General features: G+C 42.7%; 1 protein-coding gene across 13 annotated transcripts in view; it reads right to left on the bottom strand.

The window, feature by feature from the left end:
• Positions 1 to 915: 915 nt before the first annotated feature.
• mbnl2 (muscleblind-like splicing regulator 2) overlaps positions 916 to 27,212 on the bottom strand; it is a 54,012-nt gene continuing 27,715 nt past the window's right edge. For 2 of the 13 annotated variants that reach the window (XM_051428252.1, XM_051428253.1), the window contains exons 3-9: positions 19,906 to 20,070; positions 18,618 to 18,821; positions 16,240 to 16,500; positions 12,866 to 12,919; positions 12,273 to 12,423; positions 10,410 to 10,445; positions 916 to 4,865 (exon numbers count right to left, since the gene is read on the bottom strand). In XM_051428252.1, the coding sequence (XP_051284212.1) occupies positions 4,741 to 4,865; positions 10,410 to 10,445; positions 12,273 to 12,423; positions 12,866 to 12,919; positions 16,240 to 16,500; positions 18,618 to 18,821; positions 19,906 to 20,070 (996 nt within the window). In that variant the 3' untranslated portion in view covers positions 916 to 4,740. Of the gene's footprint in view, positions 4,866 to 9,124; positions 9,220 to 10,409; positions 10,446 to 12,272; positions 12,424 to 12,865; positions 12,920 to 16,239; positions 16,501 to 18,617; positions 18,822 to 19,905; positions 20,071 to 27,212 lie in introns of all 13 variants that reach the window. The other 11 variants (XM_051428260.1, XM_051428255.1, XM_051428254.1 and 8 more) reach the window with 11 other exon arrangements.

Consider the following 27,212-nt stretch of genomic DNA (forward strand, 5'->3'; position numbering starts at 1 on the left):
TACCGCTACCACCTGCAGGGTGAGGGGTCATGTGATCAGCTAGCATGACTGCTAGCATTTTTATTCCATGCTAACTACTACAAAATGTGTAACAGAACACTTTGAGGGAGGCTAGATCTTCCATTTGTTTTGTAATGGACCTTTTTCACAGCAGCTGTTTAGACGTGAAATAGTAGGGTAAACAGGTTGACTATATTGCATGTTGGCTTGCTAGAAATGCCCGCAACACTAAATGGAATTTAACTTTACTTAATATAAAGTTGGTTACACCTGTGTTTACCCTAGTATTTCATGTCAAAATGGCCGCTGTGAAAAAGGTCTATTATAATATGGTTTCTAAATAGAGATGGGTGAGTACAGTACTCCCTGCTGTCAACAGAGACATGGCCCTACTTTTTCACACATCAGGGTTGGGTAGTATGTCAACTGTACTACAGCTATTAAAATAGGGGTATTAATGACCCCTCATATAGATATTTTTTCAAAAAATGCTCCACTGCAGTAACAGGAAATGACATACAAAACAACAAATAAGAGTTAGCTTCTCCCAGTCCGAGGCCTTATCATTATGTTTATCATCTGTGGCAATAAATGTCATTCTAGAGACCGACTTTAATAAAAACAGTATAGTTTTTGTGTATTTGGAGAGCTGGTTGTTCTAATTAACCTGTGATCTGCTGTTTATTTACTTCTATGGCAGAGGTTCCCAAAGTGGACTTCAGAGACCAACAGAGGTCTTTGAGGGGGCCCTGAAGAAAGACTAGGGGTCAGAGATAGTTCAGTCAAAGGACGTTTAGCCTTACACAGTTACATTCCTGCAACAAGTTAAAAAGCTAATGTGTCGTTGGGGGTCACTGAAATGAGTCTGGGACACAAACGGGACATTTACATGACACAAATAAGAGCAAAAAACAATTCATTTCATTTTCTTTATTTCTTTCTTTCAATAGATTTTACACTATCTTGCTGGAACCAAAGAAACATTTGACTATAGAAACATAAAATAGCACAAAATATATGCAAAAAGAATACATTGAAAAATGATTACATTAAAACTATAAATCCGATGAGGGTCTTCTTGTCAATTTAACTTTACTTTGTTGGTAGGGCGCACTGCAACCATGATGGCACAGGCAGTCACCGGTCCTAACCTGCAGTCTCCAGTGTAGTGCACTCTGCTGGCTAAAGCTGTGAATTACAAGCTCCGAACAGTTCCATTGTAAGGCAATGGAACAGAAAGATCTCACTACAGATTTGGGAGACGAGAGGTAAAGATCAATGACTGCTCACTCTGTCGCAGTCGCCCGTTTTGGCCTTGTGATGCGCACATTAAAACTTTAAAAAATGGTTTTAGATATAAAGATACATATTTGAAATGAAACTGAGAAGGGATTTGAGAAGAGAGACCCGGTTCAGGTCTCTTGAATAAATTTCTTTAAGAGCTCCTTAAAACATAAAACCTTAAGCACGATGGACTCAAGATAAGGCAAAGTGTTTGGATAAGCTGAGTCTGCTCAGTTGACCAACTGCTCAGAAAGTGCTTACATTTTTCTTTTTACCATCAATCATTGCGAACACATTTTCAAAAAAAGACGTTACACCTCGAGAGGATTCCATACACAAGGGCATTGTGGGTCACCAAATGAGGACATTTTGTGTGTACAGACTTTTTTCTTTTCACTAGAAACATTCAGTACGTTATCATTTAGTAAGAAAGGAAAAATATTGTGTCTCATGCAACATGTTGAATTAAAGTTATTTACTGGTAATATCTGCTTTTGATTGATAAACAGATTTACTGGAGTAGCAGGGGGCAGAAAACCTCGAAACCCTTAAAGGAAATGAAAAACAGATCACATCTTTGAACAATATGAAAAGTGCAATCCTTAACTCTAGTGATACATACGCCTCGAATAAAATGTCTCGGTGTGGAACCTAAAGGTCCTTTGTCGGGGGAAGAGTTGTACATCTGAACTTATTAATTTATAGATTATTTAGTTCTTATATATATATATTTATATATAATCTATGTAACATTGATGACTTTAAATCTATTTAAGTGTTACAGTCACAGCACTATAGAGGCTGTTATTTGCTAATGAAAATATTAGGTCATTGTCATAATCTCAGTGAAGAATAAGAAATGTTCATATCTTCTTTACAATCTACCTTGTGTACAGTGTTCTAGCAAAAAGAAACAAAAAATCAACTTAACAATGTCATTTACAAAAATACCGAACTTTAGTAATTGCAACATTTGGTTGCCACAGCAACAACTTAATATTGTTATGAAATACTATTATACTAGAGTGAAAAGTACATCTTTTTTGAATTTTTCTTCTCTTTTTTTGGTAAAATGTCATCTATACAATAAACATTTTTTTTTCCAACAACACAAGCAACTCTATAACTATGCTCATTACTGCAACACCGTGATCTTTTTAATCAATGAGAAGGCAAGAAAGATCCAGTAGCTTTCTATTGGTGGGTTGACTTTTAAGCCCCACCCCTCAGACGTGTGCGACTTCTCATTCGCTGACCTGACAGGTTAGACCTTGAAATGACCAACCGTGCAGAATGTAGCACAGCTCAATAAATTACATTCATTTCAAAATAGAATAGTTAACAACATTGTTTTTGACTAAAATTTGACCAAGAGTAACATAAGATAAATTACAACAAAATAGAACTTTTACCACCTTCCACAAATATTACATACAAATCATAATGCATGTGAAGACAATCAGAGTGAATGAAACCAAAGTGTGAAACCCAGAGTGGAGCACTCTCGTTCCAAGGTATGATTGTGGATTGTCAATGTTAATCAAGCACCATGAATTTACATCAGAACGTTTGGAATAATGGAAAATAAGATTTAGTATCGTGGGTTAAACCTAGATAAAATGCAAAAAAAACCCCAAAAACTAAAGAGATTTATGACCTTGGCTGAAGGACAAATGATTGTTCTGGGTGGAGGTGGAGATGGTGTGAAGGGTGGGTGGGTTTTTTTGGGGGGCGGTTCAAACATACCTTGATAATAGACACAACACAAATTTTAAATAACTTTGAATACATTTCTAGAACCGTGAATATAAACTCTCAAAATAAGAGACACTTTACATACATTACACAGTTTACAATACATTTTTTTTCCTCACTCACGTTCCTCATGTAAACTACTCAAACCATGGTAAGAAACGATGGTACACCATGAAAGTCACCACACATTCTACAAAGCTATTTTTGATTTGTCGTTTCTTTAACTTCTTTTTGTTTTTCGATAAAGTCACTTGTGATGTTAACGAACCGTCGCTAGAAAAACTGCTTCCAGTAACGGTTCGCAAAAAAATGTGATGTCTTTCCCGAAAAGGTCCGTGTAGCTTCCGACAGCCAGTGTTTTTTGTGTCTGTGACTTTTTAGTGATACACTCTTGGATGCGTGTGTTGTTGATGAGCATTTTTTAGGCACTTCTACAGTTTTTTCTAAAATGGAACAGGATTATCGGTGATAGTAGGGTTGGACAGGACAACCGACGGTCACAGATAGCCCTCCAGTCGAAGTTCAAGTCATCTTTTGCTTGACGGGCATCGTCAAATGCACTGTTTTTTTTTATTTTTTGTTGTTGTTGTTTTTTTTTGTTTTTTTTTGTTTAGTCTTAGCACTTAAGTCCCTCACCCACCGCCTGAAAAACCTCTCCTACCAGGCCTGGTGTTATCATCACCTGCTAGACCTCGCTTCAAGTCCCAGTCTGCCGGCAGACCATCAGTCTCCAGGTACGAACACACATGCACGCACACACACACACACACACACACACACACACACACACACACACAAGGCTTGGTATGTCTGGAACGAACCCTCAAGCTCTGTAAAGCCCTTGGCACAGACCCGAGCCTTTAGGCTTTTCGGTAATGGCCACGACTATCTTCTGTCAACACTGGGCACTGTCTCCCCCAGTCCCGACTACATGCAAAAATCCGTGCACAATCTCTCTCCCCCCGCGCTGCCGCTCCTCCCGAACAAAGAACTGAACCCAGCACCGAAACAAATAAAGGGTGCGTTCCGAGGAGCTTTCGCAATGGCAGGAGAGAAAAACGAAAATAATTTATCGGGGTGTTAAAAAAAAAAAAATGTGGCTCTGTTTTCTGGATTCCGCTGACTTCCTCCAAACTGCGACTTTGGCAAGATGTTTCCCGGGGATGAAAAGTTGGTGGGGGAGGGAGGATAAGCTTCATCATGGCATCTTAACAGCATCTGGGGCAGATGAGGGTCACGGCTGTACCCTTGCAGGGGCCCCGAGGACATTCAACTTTTGTATAGAGAGAAAAAAAAACCGCGAAGACGAAAACCTTCTTGAAAGCGACGAGTGCGTTGGTGTGGTTGTGCACGGGTTTTTTCTGTGACTCTTCCTGTTTTCCACTTCAACGTTAAGCACTGTAGTTTTCACGTAGTGCAAATCGAGCGTCTCTTTTTTTTCCGAACCAAAGGGATGAACGTTGTGCAGCGGTTTTTAGAATAAATATGAAAGAGAGGGGATCCACGGTACTTTGGGAGAACAGGTGTTAAAATGACCTCTATAGTGTGTCTGCTATGTATGTAGTACTATACATAAGAATATTTTTGACTTTTTCATGTTAATAGTTTTTTTTCTAGCAATACATACAGGATATATCTTTTTTTTGTGTGTGTGTTACACCGGCACTGCAGTTCTTATGGTTAAATTGAAGTGTTACACTCTTAGCATGCAGGTTGCTGGACCTCTATGGGAGAGGTAAGGTAGTATTTACACAGGGGCTGTTTTGGGTTTCCTAGTGCAGCTTCGTGACACTCAATTCCCTTCCTGACGCTTACTTCAGGATGATCTGCAAGTAGAGAGACAGAGAGGCACACACAAGAAAGGGAGGGAGAGAACACAAGGAGAGAGAAAGTTTAGTTTACCTGTAGGAGAGAAATTTTATTTACTCACATGAATAATGTAAAGTACTGAATCTGCATTGCCAGGGCTCAGTACACGAGTGTGTGACAACTGATTTTGATTTATTTAAACATATAATAATATTGGTAACAACACGAGTAGATAACACTGATGCTTTTATTGTGTTTGGTGTCTCCTAGAGATCTGGGTCAAACAGTATTTGCCTTTTTCTCTGCCTATTTAAGGCCTCAGTGTGCTTCAGACAAAGTGCTTGTCAGATCATCTAACAACGCCTCAAACCACCTTAAGGACATCGCAATATGTCCACCAATTTAATGTAACTTCCAGAAACAGAAAATCCGACAATCTTTATGTAGCGAGTGGTCAGGTGTGGAGGAGTGAATTTGAAGTTCTGCTCCGGTACGAATCGGCAGATGAGCCGGAAAACGTCTTGTGTTGTGCCGTTTAATTTGGAAAAAATAAAAGCGGACCAAAATGCATCTCTAATGTCCACTGTCCACTTGTCCACACCCAAAGTTGTAGAGAACGGCCTGTAGTAGTCCAATCATCTTCCACTACAAACAAACCACTCCAGAATTCTTTTGTAACCGGACCGAGAACACTTCCTCTAAAAGATCTCGGTGCAGTTGTTTTGGTCCGCACCCGAGTACGATGGCTGTGTTTGTACCAAGGAAGAAAAACAAACCAGAGCCTAATTCAACCAGACTAAATAACATCTCTTTGATTACATTCTTTACGTTACTATTTCAGTCACTAGTTGTGTTTACAGCCAAGTGCCTTTGGTTGGAAACTGTCTGAAAGTTATCCTCTTTTGTACATTGCGTCGAGACTCTGAAGACATGCAAAAGACAGAGTTCTTGGAGAGAGATCAGGTTGGCAGTGGGATGCAGCCGGCAGGAGGCTATAATCTTATTTCCACTGCACGGTATGGCTCGGCTTGACTCTACTCGACTTGTTTTGGGTGCCGGCTACTTGTCTTTGACGATTCTCCCTGAACAATCAGTCTGCGGTGTTTTGACTACAACTATTGCTGATGGACAACCAAAAAAAGACGGTTCCAAGTGAGTCGAGTGGTACTGTGCCATTCGAAACAAACACTTTTGCCTTAAGGCGTTGTTGGACAACACAATTGTACTTTGTTGAAGCATTCTGAGACATTTAGGCATCAGCTGTGTAGCGCAACAACGGTCTCCCAGACTGTTGAGACAATGACAGATATATTTGTCCATGAACAGGACTTTTCTGCCCGTTGTTGTGTTGTGTTCACGCCACCTGTCTTGGTGTTTCGTGCAGATAAGAGCTCCTAATTATTTGCACATAGCATTTGACCCAGGCCTGGTTACCTCTGTGTGTATTCTCTCTTGAGGAGATAAAGACTAATCCAAAACATGACAAAGAGCGAGAGAAAAAGACGAAGAGAAAGAGAGAGAGATTGTCTATTGGGGGGGGAGACAGGTAGAAGAGCTGCTGGCTGCCATCATGTGGTTGCCACTGGCAGCAAGCCGACACAGAACAAAGCTGCATGGTGCTTGTTAATAGACAATAGACAGCCAGCAAAGGACAGAAGCCACTGGTCACATCACACATCACAGAAGGTCACTGCATGTGCAAGAGCGTGTGATGTGCACGGGCTGAGAGGAAAGCCCGCCCGATGGAGCAGTATGGAAATAGGAAAATGTTCCTGGGTGCCAGATGGGTGGGATCAGCCAGATAGGATGGTACACCCCGCCCATCTGGTACCACAGGGGGGGTAAAAAACAAACACAGAGAACTGTTTGCAGGTCCTGTTTGTTTTAGATTTGGCGCAGTAATACTAGCAGCATGTTTCAGGCCAGAACGAGGCAGGAAGAAGACACAGTGGTTGGGTCATTAAATGTGTGTTACAGAATCATGGTGGAGGTCTGAACTGTTTTAAAGATTAACATCAGATTATTATTCTAATTGCACCGGATCTTAGTGACCTAGTCTGTTCATTTGAATAAATGTGATAAGAATAATGACAGGTTCCCTCCACAGGGAGCTGAGAGCTAGAACCCTGGTCCTCTAGCAGAAGAGGTTCTCGATATAACAATCTCTAATTCTATTTAATTTTAACATCGTCCTATCAGTTCAGTAAAGTATGTGGTGTAATGCCATGTTCAGACAGTCGAGGGCGCTCCTACTTCACAGTCTCCAGCGAGAGCAGTGACGTTACCAGAGAGCCCAGCACTGTTAGCACATGGTTTAGATGAGCTGGAACATGGAATGATGTGATTGGTTACTGCGTGTCATGTCACAGTGACAGTTTGGAGGGTCATGAGTTGACCAGACTCTGAACCTCTCTGCAACACCCTGTCCCTAAGTGCGTGTTTATCACTCACTATTTATCTCATTTTATTTACATCTGAGCTCATCAACACATTTGTCTTGCTATGTTTATATCTTCAAGCACGAGATACAGTATCATTTAATTCTCCTCACTGCGTTCTGGCTGAACTGTCTCGGGCCAGGGTATACGTGTAAGAAGGCACGTAACAATTGGGGGAATGCTACTGGCTGAAGCTAATCAGCTAGCATTGGGACTAACTCAGGATTTGCTGCTCACAGTTTGGGACTGAGAGGTTGTTTTTCAGCTGAAACAATGACGTCTGCAGCGTGTGCTCTTAAAGAAAGAAAAAGAAAGGGAAAAGAATCTGGGTGTAATCATACGGTGGGGATGACTGTAGTAAACGAGGCGTGTACTGTATGCAGTACAGCTGGTGATGATACAGTGAGTGTTAACTGTGTCCTAGCTGGAAGGATCTTTATGCAGAGCGGGGAGGGTGTTGGGGTGGGTGGGAGAGAAACAGAGAGGGGGGACAGAAGGAGACAGACAGCGAGGGCTGACGTCAGTGTTTCTCCGGCTCCTTGTCCCACATGCATCTTTAAAGAGCAGCTCTGCTTCCTGCTGCTACTGCTGCTGCATGCCAATTACAGGAAAGAGACGGTGACTCACAGGAAGTACACACACTGCTGGCCTATGAGGGGCAATAAAGCACAAGGTACCGGGGGCCGGATCTTTGGTTAATGATAGAAGGGGAATATCAGAGAAATTAAATTTCTTTTTTATTTTATTTTAAAATGAACCTGTGATTTTTATTTTTTACACCCTGAGCTTCCATTCTCATTTTATTCCCTCCAGATGGGATATAGCAACTGTTTTTAAAAATATTGTTAGACGCTTTAATTCAATAAGAACTAAACACACATGCAAGGAGACTGTATTTCCATAATACTTTTGTACCTGTAGAACACTTCTCATCTGTGTGTCCTCAAGGCACCTCTATACTGAACTACCAGTAAATGATTGCCAGCTGTGTGAGGCCAGAGTGCCAGCATTGTGCTGAAATTTCCAGGTTTAAAATGGGGCACACATGCGTCACTCTGGTATTCAAACCTGGCCCTGCTTCCCTGGCTCCTGCTGACACGCAGCAACAGGAGAGCCGCCGATCAGAAGCCATTTTTAGACAGCTTCTGTGATCATTTTTCCTGTGTCTGTCTCACCCTGACAAGCGCGGCACGTAACTGTTTCCTCACATGATATATCCTCCCTTTTCATCCGACGACCAGGGAAAGGTAAAAAGGTGAAACTGGGGACGAGTAGAAACAGGAGAAAAGGGGGAAAAAAAACAACATCGCAGCTGTGAGTGCTGCAGAAACTGTCTGTATGTATTTGCTTGAATTGTGTGTGTGTGTGTGTGTGTGTGTTTGCATAGCACACAAGCAGTACAAATGATGGCCCCTATTGCAGATGGAGAGGCTTATTTGACAACAACGAGAAAAGTGGAAAATAAAACTTAAAACAGAACATGCAAAACAAAACCAGGAAGAAGTGCAACACAACACAACTACTACTTTGCAAATGTGGGAGCTCTGAAGAAGTGCTGGTTGGGAGTGCCTAATGGAGCTGTGCACGGCGTTTTTACAAGAAATACAATACGGTGCACTTGCTGAGGTAGCCCCCTCAGCTTCAAATTCTCTGGAAAATACCCACTCACGGGCTTTGGTGCCAGCGTGAGTTTGGCCCGGTGCAGGCGGATGGATGGATGGACAGGGGGCTGGGCGTGGGCTAAGGCTCAGCTGCAGGTTATAGCAGCACATTATTAGAAGGCAGTACTTATTCAGAGCTCCAGGGACTGATGAAAGAAAGCTTTAAAAGGAGCAAACCTGATTGGCTGGTGCTGTTGCTGCGTAGGGGACACTTGTGGCAGGAGTTGTTGCTGCAGAGACAGTAGCAGGCGTAGCACTGTACATCATTGGGACTTTGTTTGGAGGGTGGGAAAGGGCAGGTGGGGGGAGGGGAAGGGGGAGGAGGGAGGAGGGAGGAGGAATGGGGGGGGAGGAGGTGGTAGCAATGGACAGGTAGGTGGAGCATTATGGTAACCGTTGTGATGTGTGTGCGTGTGTGTCGACGGTATCGTTTTGTTGTTGTTGTTGTTGTTGTTGTTGTTGTTGTTGATGGTGGTGGTGGTGGTGGAGGTGATGGTGGTGGTGGTGGTGGCGGATGTTACAGAGAGCCAGCAAGCCATCGTTAGGGTTACACCGGCAGATGGCATGCAACCATTCACAATGCAAAGCAAGGAGGACAGAAAGAAAGAAAGAAAAAGAGAGCATGGGAGAAAAAATAACAAAAAAAAACAAGAGGAGAGAAGCTGATTACAATCACAAATAAGGAAATTTATACGGAAAATCAGTTTGCTGTTTTTCCCAGAGAAGTTGAGCGGCACAAGACACCAATTAGAGTGAATTAATCCCATTTTTGGCATCAGGGATGGGAATATTATTTTTCAATCCATGTGGGCTGACAACAGCAGGAAGATGCAAAAAAAAATAAAAAATCCAGCCGGCTACTGTTATATGCTAAAAATCATTATTCCCAGTAATCATTTTTCCATTGTAGGGCCTGCTGGTTAGCCGACTGGGACTTTTTCTAATTCCCATCCCCTTCTAGCGGAGACAAATGCTCCAGCTATAATGCGGCTGAGGTAATTTCTCTGGGAAACTGATTTAAATTTCCTGATCAACACAGCACAGCAAACAGACAGTACGCTATCCTACAGCTAAAGAAACAGATCAGTCTGCAGTATTTAATCCACACTACCATTTCAATTATAAACAGTCATTAGCGAGAAAGTCAGTAGGGAAAACAAGAACTGAAAGTTACAACTCTTTCAGGTGATACAAAATGGAGATTTTTTCCTATCATATCACACAGCCTACAGAAACAGTTTGATGAAAATCAATCCAACACATTTTTTAAAAAGAAGCTTCATCACCGCTGCAGGAGGTGATGCGGCGGAGGGATGACCTTTTGTCTCACCTGCAAGGGCTGCGGATATTGCCCACTCATCCCACTTCAACCCTCCCCCTCTCTTACATATCAAACAGTGTGTGTGTGTGTGTGTGTGTGTGTGTATGTGTGTGAGAGAGCAAAGGGAAGGTCAGGACCTACCAAGACTGCTAGCAGGAGTCATGCACAAGACTGACCCTGTTGTGTACATGCAGAGAAAGACAGAGAGGGAGAGGGAGGGAGACAGAGAGGGAGATAGAGAGAGAGAGAGAGAGAGAGAGAGAGAGAGGAGGAAATAAATGGGTTAATTGAGGGAGGAGAACAACAAGGTTAGACAAGACAAAAAAAAAAGAAGCTAGAAGACTTCACTCAGCTCGGGTGCTACCGTTAACAGTGGTGCTGTCAGGCAGCTATGAATGCAGTTAACAGTAGCAAGCGGAGGAATTCCCTTATTCAGTTACAGCATTAGTGAGAAAATACTCTCTATATGCAGCTACATCTAACACAGAGCAAACTAAGGTATACTGCGGGATACTAAACTGTGGCCAAGTTTAGCATGTTGCAAAGCCGGCTCCTTGAGTTTATTGGTTACTGTTTGCATGATGAGTACTTTATTTACTAAAAATTGTTATCCTTATCTCAGGTCTAAGGACAGAGTGTGTTATTTTTGTATTTGTAGAGGCCACTTGGAAATATTTGTGAAATAAAATTGACTTAGATCTTGCCCATTATCCACTGATCCACAAGCAGCTAAACTCTTCACACTGGATTGAGTCTAAAGATTATTTATATATTCCACCTGTCTACTTCTTCTGCGGCCACAAATCTGCAACTGCAACTACTGTCGTACATTTATAATATATGCTGAGGAAAAAGGATCAAATGAAAACTAAATGAGTAATTTCTAGAAAAGACAGAGAGGACTTAATGACAGAGAGGCTAAAGCTAAGGAGGTGATAGAGCCAACCACCATGCAGTGTCAGTACAGTGATGTGCACAGGCTTTCCATCCAGATCTGAACAATTCATATAAGTGGAGAAACCCCACTCATCTGAAACTTAAACAGATTTGTATAAAAAAAAGATTTGCAAAGATGACTTTAACCCTGGGCTACTTCCCACACACAGATACAGAGGGAGGGAGGGAGGGAGGGATGAGAGGCTGTCAGGCATCTCACACCGCAGGGACACAAAAAGAGCAGGTAGAGAGAAGAGTGAGGGATGGGAGTCTCATCCTCATGACTCAGTGTGGCTACAGGCCACCGTATTAGCTGCAGTTAACTCATTTAGCGGCTGGCCCGAGGGGGCTTAAGCGACTGTTAGTGTCTGTGAGAGGAGTAGACAGAGAGAGCGTTTTGTTTTGGGGGGGAAAACTGAAGAGGAATAAGGGAGCGGACTTGAATTAATTTGGGAAAATTGGAACAAAATTGCTTTTTTAATATTTTTTTTCAATATCGATGTCTGTCAAGGCAGATTTAATACACACTGAAAAGTCTGCGTTTGCTCTAAACTGTAAGTCATTATTTCCTTTAAAGGGCTTATAGTTTTTCTGGTTTCCCTCAAGTTGGAGCCTAGTTACAGAGCCTTTGTGTTGCGAACAACTGGGCTTGTGGCCTTACAGAGACAGGTGTATCATATTCAAGTGGTAATATATCATATCTTTTATTGCTCTGATCAAAGCCTGCACTGGCCTTCCACCTGGCAGCATTTACGTGTTTATATTAGCAGGCACCAGATCAAAGTTCAGGCGTGGTACGGTGGATAGTCGTAACATTAGCAGACGCCTTCACAGCGGGGCTCCTTATGTGCGTCACTCAAATGAATCCCTTTCAAAAGGAACTGAAAGGTACGTAGGTGATCATGAGGGGCGCTCTCACTTTAGCATGAGCAAAAGCTACATTTGTGATGGATAGGAGGTTAGCTGAGCACATTCAGTGAGTGTGTCTGTGTGCTTGCATGCTCCGCATACCTATGAGCGCTTCTATTTGCATCTTTGTGCCGTGTGTTATCGATCGGGAGCTCTTACCTGTGGGAAAGAAAGTGGGCTGCTGGAGCTGTGCGTTGGCCAGCGCCTGCTGGTAGTGCAAAACACTGGGGTTGAACAGGGAGCTTGCTCCGTTGCTCTTCTCAAGTGCTTGTCTCTTTGGTAGGGGCTGGAGGACGCCGTGGGGGAACGCCTATCCACCGAGAACACACACACACACACACACACACGTGCAAACAAAACACAGTAGATTTGAACTGTATACTCACACAAGTCAGCACTGATATTTGTAAATCTGTTATTTGTCTATGCACAGCACAACAAGGCAAACATGGAAACTTGCTGTAACTATCACAAGGACAATGAGAAACTACACCATAGCAAGGCAATCAACAACACATTAAAGAAAATAGTGTGATAGCTGGAATTATTTTAACATTACATTGTAGTTGTTCATTTCATAAATGTACAGTACAATCTAGAATTGCCACTGGTGATCATAAATGATAAATATTTAAACTTTAAAGTGTCTTACAGGGTTTCACAAAAACAAAAGAGCCAACTTAAATTTTGTGAGTGGCTACAGTACAATTAAAGAAGCTACATGCAAAGCAAAAGGTGAAAGGTCAAAGTACCAGGTCTACAGTTGCCTCGAGGGGTCGCTTCATTGCTTTGGCAGTCGACTGAGTCTTTAATTAGCAGGCAGCGAGCACATGATGGCAGTGGGCCAATGGGATTCAAGCGTATTAACATACAGGTAACAGCAAGCAGAGGTGCGTCATGGGGGACAGCATTGCATTGTGGATAGGTGAGAAGGAAAAAAACAAAAACAAAAATAATCTGAATGCAAGTATACCACATACAAAACAATAGGCATGCACATAAACAAAAAATTGTTTTGTTTACTTAAGAAACATTGCTACTTTTTTTTGAATTAGTACAAAAGCAAAAAAAAGCATCTACATTAACCTTTGGTTAAAAAAAGCAAGATTCTATGATGTACTTCAAAACTACTGGGAAAGCATTTAGTAGTAAACGTCAACTATTTCTGAACAAGTAAATCAACTTTTTTTAAATATCTACGCAATAAGAAAATGCAGTATTGTAAACACAGCTGATTCAGACTATCAGTTCTGGGCTGACACTTGATGTGAGATCTGAACACAGGTTCTCTACAGTTTTCAAACAAGTACTACAGTCCTACACACACAGTAATTACACTGCTCCTGGGAGTACTCTACTTGATGGTGTGAGGTGGTTTTGGGTCTGTCTAAACAACAGATTGGGGTGTGAGCGAGCTTTGGTTCAGAGCCCCTCGAATGACGGCCCTCACAACTGGCAGCGAGAACCGGACTCGTTCGTGTAGGCAGGTTTTAAACTACAGATAAACACTATTACTAGCGAGAGGCTGTTGGAGCGCTGTCACCCGTGTGGCAGATACAATAACTAGTCCTAACAATCAAGTGACAAATCCTCATACTAAATCTGCATCGTGAGCGCATGTGGCTTGTTAGTTAGTGTGATCAATGAACTCGGGGGAGGTGACGCAATGTGAGGCAACGTTATAGTTCAATCACAGAATGTGGAGCTCTGTTTATTCTTACATTCCTCCTAGATACGAAAAAATATGTTAAAATCTAGAAGCATGTGTTTACAAATCTAATATTAGTATGAATCCAGCCTAACGAGGTAATAATAAATGGTTTTACTTTGTTAATGTATTTAAAAACCTTACATTTGATGTCACTGCTGAGAGGACAAAAAAAGATGACATGGATGTGATGAGCACAGCACTTAAGGGGGGTCCATGCACAAGCCTCTTGCTTTATGTATGTGGATTTTCTGATAGTATATAACAATGTATATCCTACTAAAGAGCGACAATGCACTGCCGATGCACTGTGGTGTTAACAGACTGGAACACTGTGGTTAGTTCAAATGGAAGATGGTCTAGTAAAGTGACATGGAAAGCAAAGATGACTGCATTCGACTTGCAATGAGGAAGAAGATCACAGCATGGCAAGCAACACATAATGTGGCACAGTCAAACAACATAATCTCAATAACAGGATCTTCTTACTGTAACTGTATCAGTTAATGTGTAACCTTATCTACAGGACACTTTAGCCGATTTGCTTTAGATAAAAAAAAAAAAAGTGAATTATGGATAATGATGTTACCTATTTGCAGCAGTGCAGCAATACAGGTTTTATGGGTCTCTGCTTCAATAAAAGTGCTTCAGCTTAGGCTAAGGGCTAAAAGAAAATTGGATCAAAGGTGCTGACTAAACAACTCATTGTCCTAAGGTTAACCCTGCTCACCCCTTGCACAGCCTGTAACTGCTGATGGTAAATTGGGAATTAGGTCATAAAGTTGATAAACTGGGGCATATGAGGACGGATAAGCTGGTCAGGAGAATGCACTAAGAAGATGAACAAAATCTTTTTGTTTGTCGAAGCATCCTGATGTGGAACTTGTTAAGCTAAGGTACTCGGTGCACAGATAACAGCGCTGACAGGTCAACATCAAGTTATTGGTGTCAGGTTTATTTTATGCGTGTTTCAGTTCCTTGCTGTTTCCCTGCTTCTGTGCAGCTGCGACAATGTACACAAACAAAAACTGACCTGCAGTCACGGCCGCCTTTATCGCCCACACTGTGGACTTATGGAGAAAGGAACAGGGAGAGCAAGCAGCGAATGGAGCCAGCCAATGAGAGAGGGTATGTGCAACGCGTAAAGCATGCCCATGCCATGGAGAGAGAAAAGTCAGTCAGCACACTGGCGCAGTACAAGGTGTTGCGAGTGCAGCAGCCAAAGGACCATTCAAAAGAAAGCCACTCGAGAGCCCGGGGGAGGGTGGGGCACAGCCAGGACACACTGCCAAACCTTTCTCACATCTGTCTGCCTGTCTGCCTGCCTGTGTTTCCATCTGCCTGTCTGTCTTACTGTTTTTGTCTCTTCCTTAGCCTGTTGGGGGACTTTTCTGACTAAAGGCAGAGGAGGGTAAACCCCCACCCCTGTGGCTGCATCCTCATCCATCCCTGATTCAATTTGCACTGATCTGCAGAGAGCCGCACTTATCATTGAGAGCAGGGGGGGAGGTGGGATGGGGAGGGGAGTGAGCCAGCACATTGTCTCTGTATGAACCAAGGGCATTGGAAAATAAAAGCAGACTGCGGTGAGATAATAACAGATTGTTCTTGCGGCATTATACTGATGCGTTTAGGTCTCACTAAAGCCTGTTTATTGTATACAATGGCCTCACTTTGGGGTGACTATTGTTAGTGAATTGCACACTGGAGTCCACTAGAATAAACCAGCAGAGGTGGGTATGTTTTATACAGTAATAAAGCAGCGCTCCACATTTTATGTCACTATGGGTGTCATCATCAACAGCATGTGTTTACATGTTGTGTAAACCAAGATGGTTTGTAATAATGTCACGTGTATTCAGTGAGCCTATGTGTGCTTATGTGTATCTTAACTGGTTCAAAAGAGATCAAGAAAAAACAGCTAATGATTAGACTGTATCATACAAAGTGTTGGGCTGTGTTCGATCAGCTACCGGTTACATTATGTATTCCAATCTTTGCAGGTACCTAGGTTTGTACCAACACCGCTGTGCTAATATAAATGTTTTTTAGAGACTGAATAATACTGTATATACTGGGTTTGCTTACTTTTCCACAACCATAAAACCTCCAATAATAACTTTTTTATCTGTGCCCTACACAATCCTCCCTGGATATTATAAAGAAAGGCTAAGCTCTTATTGGAAAGTCCAAGGTACTCTGTATGTAGGTGCTATAAAATAGCCTTATGTCCCATCCAGACATTACAAGCTCTTCCTCTATAAGTACTCTAAACAAGCAGAAACATTGTGAGATTTGTTTGGTTACTACAAGGACGTGTGTGTGTGTGTGTGTGTGTGTGTGTGTGTGTTTCCTGCTCTACTGCTGTGTAGGAACAGGCTACAGTAGGTAGGTAGATCGGTAGTGCTGTGCTCTCACCATGGCTGCAGCTGTGGCGGCGGCTTGCGCGGCCACAGCTGTCTGGTTGGCCTGGTGTTGGGCGGCCTTGATCTTGGCCTGCAGGTGGGCCGGGGGGTGGAAGTACTTGCACTTCTCGCGGGAGCAGCGGCTCTTGATGTAGTCCATGCAGACGGTGACCGTGTTGTCGCTGGTGTCGATCATCGGGCTGTCGCTCGGGTGGGCGAAGCGGCAGTCGGTCTCCCCACGGGCACAGTTGCCCCGCTGGAACTCGCGGCAGACCTGAGAATGACGCCGCACGAGCAAACACACAGACACACGCACACACAGACACACAGACACACACACACACACACACACACACACACACACACAGATTGATGCATGCAAAAAGAGAAAACAAAGAAATAGACACAGACACACAAACTGTAAATACTTGAACTTTCAGTACATGTAGTCAGAATCACTGTATCCATCACTGTGCATTGGCTGCATTCAATTCCATTTATTTCTTGTCACCCTCTAACTGTAGTGCATGATCAAGCATCCACCACAGTAACTCATGCAGGGATCAAAATCTTGATTAAGATATTAGATTTTTTTAAAAGTATTTGGCATTCTGGTGTCTGACTGTTTTGAAAATGAGAATCTTAATACATATTTTAACACTGCACGTAGAGCCAACAAGCCTTGAGGCCTTTTCACACCAAGTCTGATACTCTTGCGCAAAAATATGTGTGTGCAACTCTCCTGAGAAGTAGCTTAAGTTAATAACTCTGCTCCAACCTTTACTTATATGTTAAAAGATGGTGAAGAAACCACCAAAATGCATAAATCAGGGGAACAAACATCGGAAGGCTGTGCCGTTTTTAGGCTTATCCACAGCATAGGAAGTGGAGCGTAGAAAGGTTTTATTTTATTCTGCTGCACCAGACTCACACCAACCTTTCTTTTTTCTCTTTTTTTAAACACAGACGATAAATTAGTTTTAGACTTGGTGTGAAAAAGCCTTAACGTCTAACTAAACTGCAGTGTGTGCCAAACCCAAATGATTGCGGAATCGGTGAACCAGTCAGTGTTCAACTGTTCAGAGGCCTCGGCGTAATCACAGGGGGATCTGCTTTTGACTTGCACTCTGGGACTGAGACACACAGTGTATGTGCGCACACACATACACGAGGAACGTTTGCACAAATTCACACGCAACGGTAAAAACAAGCACATACACATGTGCAAAAAACACAACAGAGACACACACGTGTGCACACACATGCTGGCTTTGTGTGGGAGTGTATACGTGTCTCAGAGGGATACTGTTTCATTAGAGCCAACTTCATTCAGTTGCTAAGTGATAGCACTCCCGGAGAAAAACACATACAGGCACACACCTACGCATCACCTCCAGGTCTTAGGGAGATTATTGTTTATCTTTATAAGTGTAGTGGAAAAAAAAACTCCCCCTTTTTGCACTGTTTCACAATCTGCAATCTATTCTCATTCAGAGCTGTTTGCCAGGGGGCAGATGGAGTCCCAGTCTAACTGTGGCTGTCTAACAAGTCCCAGTATGTGTTGAGCAAATTCCAATTGGACATAACTGTAATTTCACACTATCTCTTTTTTAATAATCATGTTTCTGATATGGGCCTTAATTATTTCTGTAAGGGGTAACACAATCAGATGTTCCTTAACTTCGCTCAAGGATAATGCAGAGGTAAAAAAAAAACCTATCAAGCAAGCTGATAATGTTATTTCGATGAAAAATTACTTTCAGGAGAGAGAATCATGTGTGCCTTTCAGCCTTTAGTTCAGATCGGGCAAATACAACAACTACACACAAAACCTGGTTGTGTAAACACACGTTTGACGAACCTGAACTGCTTTTTTCACCTTGAATGTGTTTAAGTCATTTATTTCTTGCTTATGAAACAGATTGTGTAAAACTTGCTTATCCTTTCAGGTCCTTCTCTGGGTGCCTTTTGTACCAAAAGAAGTTGGATTTAAAAAGTTAACTCAAAGGCTAAAGATGTGTTTGAATGCTGCTAAGAATCCCCATATAGCTGTATTTTATTTGTTGCTATGCCAACTCTTGTGGTAACCATGGAGGTGGTTAGTATGTTTTCACTCCACAGTATGTAGAGAATCTTTTCAGACGTTACACACGTATTTGCGCCTATTGTATCAAAACCATAATGCCCAGAGGCCTTCCTGTAAAAGCTCTGGAGCTATAAATGATGCTCATTAGCACCACAAATCTATTGCATCTCTTTCACGCCCTTAATCACAGCGAGATGTTACCATTATTATAATTACAATTCATGACCTCTAAGAGAACATTAGCTATGATTAGCTGGCATGCTGGTGTTGTCTGAGAGAGGGAGGACTGTCATTGGGTGGGTCACCTCCAGCTTGTCGGTACGCAGCAGTTTCTGGTTGGAGGAAGAGCCGGCGGTCACGGAGACGGGCGGGCTGCCGGGGACGATGCAAGGGGTGCTGGGCAAGATGTCTGTGGGCACCAGGCCCATGCTGTGGGACATGGGAGTCAGGTAAGGCGTGTAGCTCAAACCTGCGCTGGAGCCCAGGCCCTGGCTGACTGGAAACGTCTGCTGCACATGGAGAGAAAATACAGTTTACCAACAACAACTCCTCTCTGTTGTCATGACTGCTCTTTTCTTGTTTTAGCTACTTTTCACATTCTTAAGTAAAATTCTAGACAGGGACGAAGGCAATGGTTGAGCGGTGAAGATGAATGTGATATATGAAGGGAGGGACAACGGGAAGTGGAGGGTGAAAGGCAGAAAGAGGGTGCAGAGATGGAAAGGAAGGAGAAAAGTTAGAGGAAAGAGACACAAGAGGCAAATAAACGAAAGGCGCAGCTGTGCAGAGAGGTGAGAAAGATGAGAGGCGAGGGGGGGGGGGTGTGACAGGTAGCGAGAGAGAGAGACAGAGCCGGGGGAGCGGAGAGGAATAGGTTTCACAGAAAAGTGGCGAGAGAGGGAAGCGAGGGTAGAAACAAGAGATGAGGGATTTTTTTTTTTTTTTTTTTACCCTCAATGTACCCAGGGAAGATTTTAGCTGAGCAGGCATGTTCTTTTTCAGCTACACCCAGCCTTACACTGATGCAGTTAAACACGTTCACACCTGGCAGCTGCCCAGTGCAACCACAGTCTCCAAGAGAGTACTTTTATGCTTTGCTCAAGGGCATCTCAATAACTATTGTGAGAACAAATTCATGATCTATCTACTCCGAAATGTAATCTGAAAACAGGGTAATCTGAGAGGAAAGATTAAGTGTCTAATAGGAGGCTGTATGGATGCATTGTAACAGAATTCTCATGTTTTCTCAGTGAATCACGCCCTGCTTGTCAGTTAAAGCTTACGCCAGTTGACACTAAAATAAATGTATACTGGCATGAAGGGTAACTTTAGTCAAAGTAATGTAAGCAACATTTAATACCAACTTTTTAAATTAACCAATTAAACAAAAACATGTAAGTAACATAAACTATGTGATATTGCAAAATGTTGAATTCACTTGAACTGCTGTAACTTAATGTGCAAAGATGTTTTAACAGGAGCGAATCCAAACTTTTTACAGTGCAGCACAACAAAAAAGCGTTCACGGCTATTTTCTTAGTGAGTCACGCTGCACCGCCAGTCTATTCCCACAGCAGCGAGGCCAGCACTAACCACAGGTTGCATGGTGGTGCCGGGGATCATGAACTGCATCTGTTGAGCCAACATGGCGGCCGCTGTCTTCTGCTGGATCAGGTTATTTCGCCCGTTGATCTCCAGCTGGGTCTTCAGGTGAGCGGGCGGGTGGAGGTATTTGCAGTTCTCTCGCGTGCAACGGCCCTGAGCGGGAGAAAGTTGGTGGGGAGAGAGAGAGAGAGAGAGAGAGAGAGAGAGAGAGAGAGAGAGAGAGAGAAACACAGACAAGGCTGTTAACAGTCTGAAACCATGGAGTCTCTGATCAACAGAATGAACTGAAAAGCAAGCTTTTGATAATAAACCTGACGATGAAACAGGTTGTGTTACTGCCTGAGGAAATGGCATATATGTGGGCATTTGACTCCAAAACAAGTGCTTGAAGGTAGCATCCATATTCATACTTGGGGAGCGTGTGTCTCCCACATTATGAGAGCTAGGCATTGGGGAGTGCTTGTGACTAGCAGGTAGCTCTCAGCTCTGAGTAGAAACATTGTTGTGAGAGATGATTACCAGCTTCTGACTTGTTAGCTTGTGTAACCCTGGCAGGTCTTGGTCCTGCCTGCGCCCTGCACACACAGACCGGGGGCTCCAGTTTTGATTTTAGTTATCTAGCCATCAGGACTAAACCTCTGTAGCTTTCTGACGGACAGGTCGTCGAGTATTCTCTGTGGAAATGCAAATGCAGGGTTGGCAGGGTCAGGCTTACAGAGACCCTGCTGGAAGAAGGCAATTACACTGTCAAGCCAGAGGCTAATGGCAAACACAATAATCCAATATGGATCCTCATTGCAGTGCTTATTGCGAGGAGAGTGGGTGGAAGAAAAGAGAGAGGTCAGGAGGGAGCAACATAGTGAAGGGTAGGATACAGTAGTGGAGCTGTGGGGAAGATGGAAAGTTAAGGTGGAGCGGTGGAAAAGATGTGGGCAGAGTGGAGTGATATGAATTAGCACAGAGGGGGAAAGGGGAGAACACAGGGAAATGGCCGGCGTGACATGGCACGTCTTGGTGAATGTGAAGGAGGACGAATGGGGAGTAGAGTTAAATTAGAATCAGTCTTAGCGTGAGGGGGTCCAATTCCCCTTAACTCCTCGACACGTAAGAGTCAAATCGCAGCGGCCTGTTTAGCAATGACGTAGAGTCCTTTCTCTCATTTCCTCTCATGAGGAAAGATGACGCGTGGTGATGACTCAGGTTAGTTACTCAATTAAGTTGCACTCTGACAGCAATTTAAGTCCTGAATGAAACATATGAAATGACAACAAGTCACCAGACAGAGCCATTGATCTGGCAATGAACGAGAAGAGCCGGCTTTAACTAGAGCTGGAGGATATATTAACAATATATCAACATCCTGATATGTTTTTTAAAGAACTAGCTTGTTATCAAATAATTCTGTAGAAAAAAACATGGCGGTTGAACATGGCGGCCTCCATAGAGAGGACCCGCTCCCTCTGATTAAAACAGCTCATTCTAAGGTACCTGCCAATAGAGCCTCCTAAATGTTACACACTGGTTATGCTAACAAAAACTGTGATATTTGGTTTTTGCCAGTATTGCCAGGTGAGGTTGAGGTCTGGATGCAAAAAAAAAAACAAAACTTCTTCTTCTTCTCTTATACTATTCTTAGTAAAGCACATAACTGGAACACATCCCATGAGCCGTGATACAAATGAATAAAAGCATGATATGGATTATTTCTGTTAACACAACAGCTTTAAAGCCCAGAGTGTCCCTCATCATGCTACAGGGATTTGAATTAGCTACTAAACCTGTTCAAGTCTACGTAGCCACACTGAGACCTTTGTTAGGTGGGCAGGCAAACAGAGATGAACTTTTAATCAAGCACAGCTCAAGGTATAAGCCCGGCTCTCAGTGTAAATAACAAATAATCTTCAAGTCTCATCAAAGGGAAAACTAATAAAGCCTGGCTATTCGTTTCTTCCAGACAGATATTAAAGACACCCCACAGAGCATCTAACACACTATTTGTGTTGCTACAATTACTTTCCTCTCAATGATTTGAAGCCACCACAAAAGGATATTAAGCCTGTAGACACTATAGGCTTCTTTGTAATTTTTTGTTTTCACATTAAAAAAACACAAAAATAAGAATAAAGATGTTTTGCTTATGAGACATACGCTGGCGGCGCAAGAGTCAGATAACAGGTTCGACATTCACAGAGACCCTGGAGCAGCTCTGTAATGATGAGAGTCACGAGTCAGATGGGACTGACCTCCACACCCTGGAGATAAAGCTGCAGCAAGCCACTGATACCCAGCCCCCCCTTATGGTTCACATGCACAACCTCACACCTGCCCACACATATGCATACTAAATCACACGATCACAACAAGCATCGCCCACACGCACCAGCACAGGCATACATGCACACAGATAAACACACCGCCGCACACCAAACACACACAGATCTGTTAAGCCCTGTCCATACCAGAGGAATAACGTTAGCGCTGAACCCCGCAAACCAAAAACCTCAGAGGTGTCAAAACTAATTGGAGCCTTACAGTATGCACCGCCGCCGACACTGGGAAAAGGTGTGTGTGTGTGTGTGTGTGTGTGTGTGTGTGTGTGTGTGTGTGTATCTATGTGTGTCTCTGCATCCACGAGAGAGGATGCGTAGGCTGGTGTAACAGTGCATGTGTGTGTGCAGGAGAAACTGTGTGGGGGCGGGTGTGACTCTGTGTGAGTGTGAGAGAGGGAGCCGGTGCTGAAGCTGAGCTCTGGACGGCATCCCAAACCGAGTCTGCAGGGAAGCACAGCATCACCATCACGCCCTACGGAGATCACAGACGCAGACGGGCACAGATAAAGACATGTGCACACGGCGCGCGCAAACACACGCCACCACACACCGCTCACTTTGTCAGTCACTGTGGACTTACGAGTAGAGTTAACCCCCCCCCTTTTGCTCCATTCAGTTCATCTACAGCCTGTGAGTGATGTATGCTTTTCGCAATTGCTCATCATTATTCCCCATTTAAAGTGATGGGGTAAATGGCGGTGAAGCTACTTGGGAGAGTGTTTCATAACGCACAGGGGCTGTCGCACTAAGTGCAGGCCTTGGACTCGTAAAAACCTTCTTCTTTCATCCTGTCAAACTTTGTTTGAGAGCCTTATCTCACTGATGTGCTCATGATCTATCACAGCATTGTGTCTGGTCTGCATGAATTAGGTTTGATTTGTCTTCGGGCTTCCTTTTTGTCTAGTTTAGAGGTGGAAGAAGAAAATAAGTTAATTACCTTGGCTGGGGCTGTCATGGTAATGGAATTTCTTTTTAAAAAACTGTGAAAGAATTCAGTGCAGCATTCAACTATATAAACATTCATTATTTGCGGTAAACTGAACGACCTCAAGAGGTCATACACAATATGTGTCAACTAAAGAAGTAGACCTGTGTGTATACTGTACGTCGGGCTAAAGAAAAATACTAGATGCTGTTCTGTTTTGCAAGCTTCCACAGTTGCGCAAATTTTCAACGTGGATGGAAACTGGCCAAGCAGGTTGGCCTCTACGACCCTTCCTCGAGAGACCACACCGACAGCCAAATGATTCTAAATCGAGCTGAACAATTTGGAGGTAAGCAACAGAAATAATTACCATGCACAAATGCACCGTTTGGCAGTATATTGTGTTTACTACTGTTGCCAGGCAGCTCTTGCAGCCATGATGGATAATGACATTCTTCCAGTAATACTCGTTGACTTCTTGCTTATTCAAAGAATATTTTGTTTGCATGCCTCCTTGCATTTTGGAGAATACTGCGATGAGCATGAACACCTCTGTGCATGCTCAACAAAGCTTAACAGTTGAAAAAACAACTTTAAAGTTTTGTACAACTGAAAATGAAAGCGTCAAGGAAATTACTTGGAGCTGCATGTTTATACAAGAGAGATGAATCATACAAATATAGCTGTAATTTCATGTTAGGGCTGCTCGATTATGGAAAAAATCATAATGACGATTATTTGGATCAAAATTGAAATCACAATTATTCAAACGATTATTTTTTTAAACTTCAGAAACATGCTGCATTTATTGGACATTTGTCAAAAACACTTTGCAAGGAAGTCCTCAGTTACACTTTCCTTTCCCCATAAACATTTGTAAGTCTCCACGTTACCTGTTCAAACAAAAACAACGTGACAGGAGAAGACTGCAACTAGTGTCGCAACCACCGGCACAAGTACTAACTTCACATTGTCGCGCGACAGGTCGGGAACGGCGAGTATACCGAGATGTGCAGTGCTTGCTGCGGGGGAGAGACGGAAATACAAATGCGCGAAATACGCAGACTGTGGCTGTGTCCCAATTCAGGGGCTCAGCTTTTTTCTATACAACGTTGCACAACAGAAAATGAAATAAAATCGTTTCCCTCCGATTTTATTAGTTTTGAGATCGTTTGGCCCCAAAATCGTAATCATGATCATATTTCGATTAATTGAGCAGCCTTATTTCATGTATTTCAATTTCAATGTATAAAGCGATTGGTGTTGATAGATGGGAGGATTAGGATTAGGAATAAGGAGAGTTAGGTGAAATAAATAGGAGGGTTAATGAGTCAAAGGTGAGTAGGCGCAATCTTGAAACATCCAGTTTTCATCATAGATTTGTGGTGCTACAGGTGCAGATGAAGAGGTGAAATCCGATCCAGGATGTCTGGTTTGAGTAATAGATAGTTTGAAGATGCCAAATGAGACAATAAGACACTAAGACACTACAGAGTGCTTTATAATACTATGAAACAGGATTTTATTGGCGAGGAGTCTGACCTTCACATTACTACCTGTGTTGGGCACGCACAATGCAGCATTTTTAGACATTTTAATGTTGATGTAAAAATGTCACTTTCCACACATACAGCGTTATTCACAGTCTTTTACTAGCTTAGACTCCTGGAAGTCTCAATGCCTAGTAGTGAAGAGGATATGGATTTGCTATAAATATGGTTAAAGGACATCAAAATGGCTGATATCCTTTGGGGGTGTTAAAGCATTAGGTTGAACACAAAAGAGGAGATCAGTTCATTTAGAGGAATTTTTGCTGGAAATATGAGGTCAGGTAGTAAGGCTATATTCTGGGCTAATCCTTTCCTGGAAAAGACTTCCAATGCATTTGCAGCTGTCATCAAGTAACAATGTTGATTTAAAAAAAAAAAAAAAAAAACGCACACCCCCACACAAACATTATGATGCTTTCATTAAAGTCAGGGAGGTGTTAATTTATTAGTACTGTGCACAGCAGTTAAAAAGCTTTCACCCACATCACGTCTCTCTGATTAGCTCTAAGTAAGGGTGAAAATCTAACATCTGCTTTATGGGAGAAGTAATTCTTACTTTAATAAAACATGATAAGGCCAATTGCAAGAAGTGCGTAGTGAAGGTCCTACATAGCAATTACAGTACATTTGGAGTGTGCGACTAATACTGATGATCATCAATGAGGGGTCCAGGCTGCAGTTTGCCACACTTGGGAATTCTAAGCACATAAGATGAGGTAAGCTTTTGTGGAAAAGGCGGCACTGCATCACAAAAAGAAATAAATAAAAAGTAGGAGGAGTGCTTATGGCTGTTGGGTGAGGTGGTCCACCGATGTGACAATGACGGTGCTAAAAAGCAGCTGATGACAATGCTGTGCCATCATCTGGTTTCAGACCTTTATCTTTTTGAGAGGGTGGCAGACACACGCAAACACACAGACACCCACACGGAGAGACGCACACTGTGCCTTCTGTCTAAGCCACCCACTCGGAGCAGAGCAGAAATCCATTCATCGCGGGCATTGCCTCCGAGCAGCCGTCTATGAAAAGGATCTTTGAAAGCACCAAGGCACCTCTGTGATTCACGCGCCAGCCACCGGTGTGTAGCCATAGCTACACGGTGAAATTATACCTTTCAGCAGGGTCGCTCACATGGCAACCTCCCATTGTAGGCTGCGCCGTTGCCCTTGTGTGTGTATGAAATGCTATGATCCATGCTTTGGGATGCACTAATAGCTGCTTTGATTCAGATTGGATAATTATCTCCTTGCGTCGCGGTGAAAAGCGAACAATGAAGGAGGGATCAAAGATAGATTATCGGTTGTTTTCACTTGAAACAGATCCTCCATCCAAGAGACGTTACTGCTGGCATGTTTGTTCAAATCCCCGCAGCCATCGCCAGCAAGACGGCACTTATTGTTTGCCAAGTTTCCATACAGTAGTAATGTCAATAAAAATGGGTTCCGTATTAGGGTTGATCCAGGGGGGAATGGGATAAAGGCAACTAATTTCATAAATAGAGGAGGATTACACTAACCTCACCCTCTGAAGCTCCTCCAATTGTTTTTTACTTCTTGTAATTAGGGCCAATTAATTACTTCTGGAAATGCACTCTGGCATAAAACGCTATATTAGCTGGTGGTACTTTAATTTAACCTTACTCTATTCAGTCATTTATTAAGTAAATTGACATTCATTCGCCATTTCTAGCCTCTCAAATGTTAGAATTTGCAGCTTTTCTCTTTTTTTTTATCACTGTAAGCTGAAAATATTTGCAGTTTGGGCTGTTGGTTGAATAAAACTTGAAGACGTCAACTTAGGCATTAAAACATTCCTGATTGGAATTCTCTGTGTTTTTTGACATTCGAATACAAAAAAATAGATAGATCAATCCAGAAAACTGTCTACAGATGAATCATAATTAACATATTTGTTACTTGCAAAACCATCTATCCTGGTTGGAAAATTCATTTTTCTCAGCATTCCACCGATCACACTCCAAATCAGAAAAGGGGCACACAATGTTCAGTCGATAAACCTTTAGCGAAGGGAAAGAGAAAAAACAAGGCAAACTCACTGGCATGAGAGCACAAAACACAAAAAAAACAATTCACCCAAACAGTGACAGAGCGCTGGGTAGGGTACACTTCTCCTCCCCTAAAACAACATTTATTATTGTGCTGCAGAAACGGCTAGAAAACTGAAAAACACTTGCAGGGAAAACATTCATCCTCTGACCTTATACGTTTTGAACTGCGAGTGACCCACTTCTCTGTCGTACTTCTGCTTACCACTAATGAAGTTTTACAGTGTTCGGCTTTCAATGTCTGGATGTCTTTCCACTGTCAGCAGGCAACATTTTAAGAATGAGTTTGTTAATAATGTTAACCAGACACAGAGAGACAAGGGCTATCCCTCGTGAGACAGCTGCACCCTGTGAGAGCCTGATTCAGGGCTGAGAAAGCTGTGATATTTCCCTTAAAGCAAGGAAAATCTGACAGAGGGAAAAAC

This window comes from Dicentrarchus labrax, unplaced genomic scaffold (assembly GCF_905237075.1).
Source record: "Dicentrarchus labrax unplaced genomic scaffold, dlabrax2021, whole genome shotgun sequence".
NCBI lineage: Eukaryota > Metazoa > Chordata > Actinopteri > Moronidae > Dicentrarchus > Dicentrarchus labrax.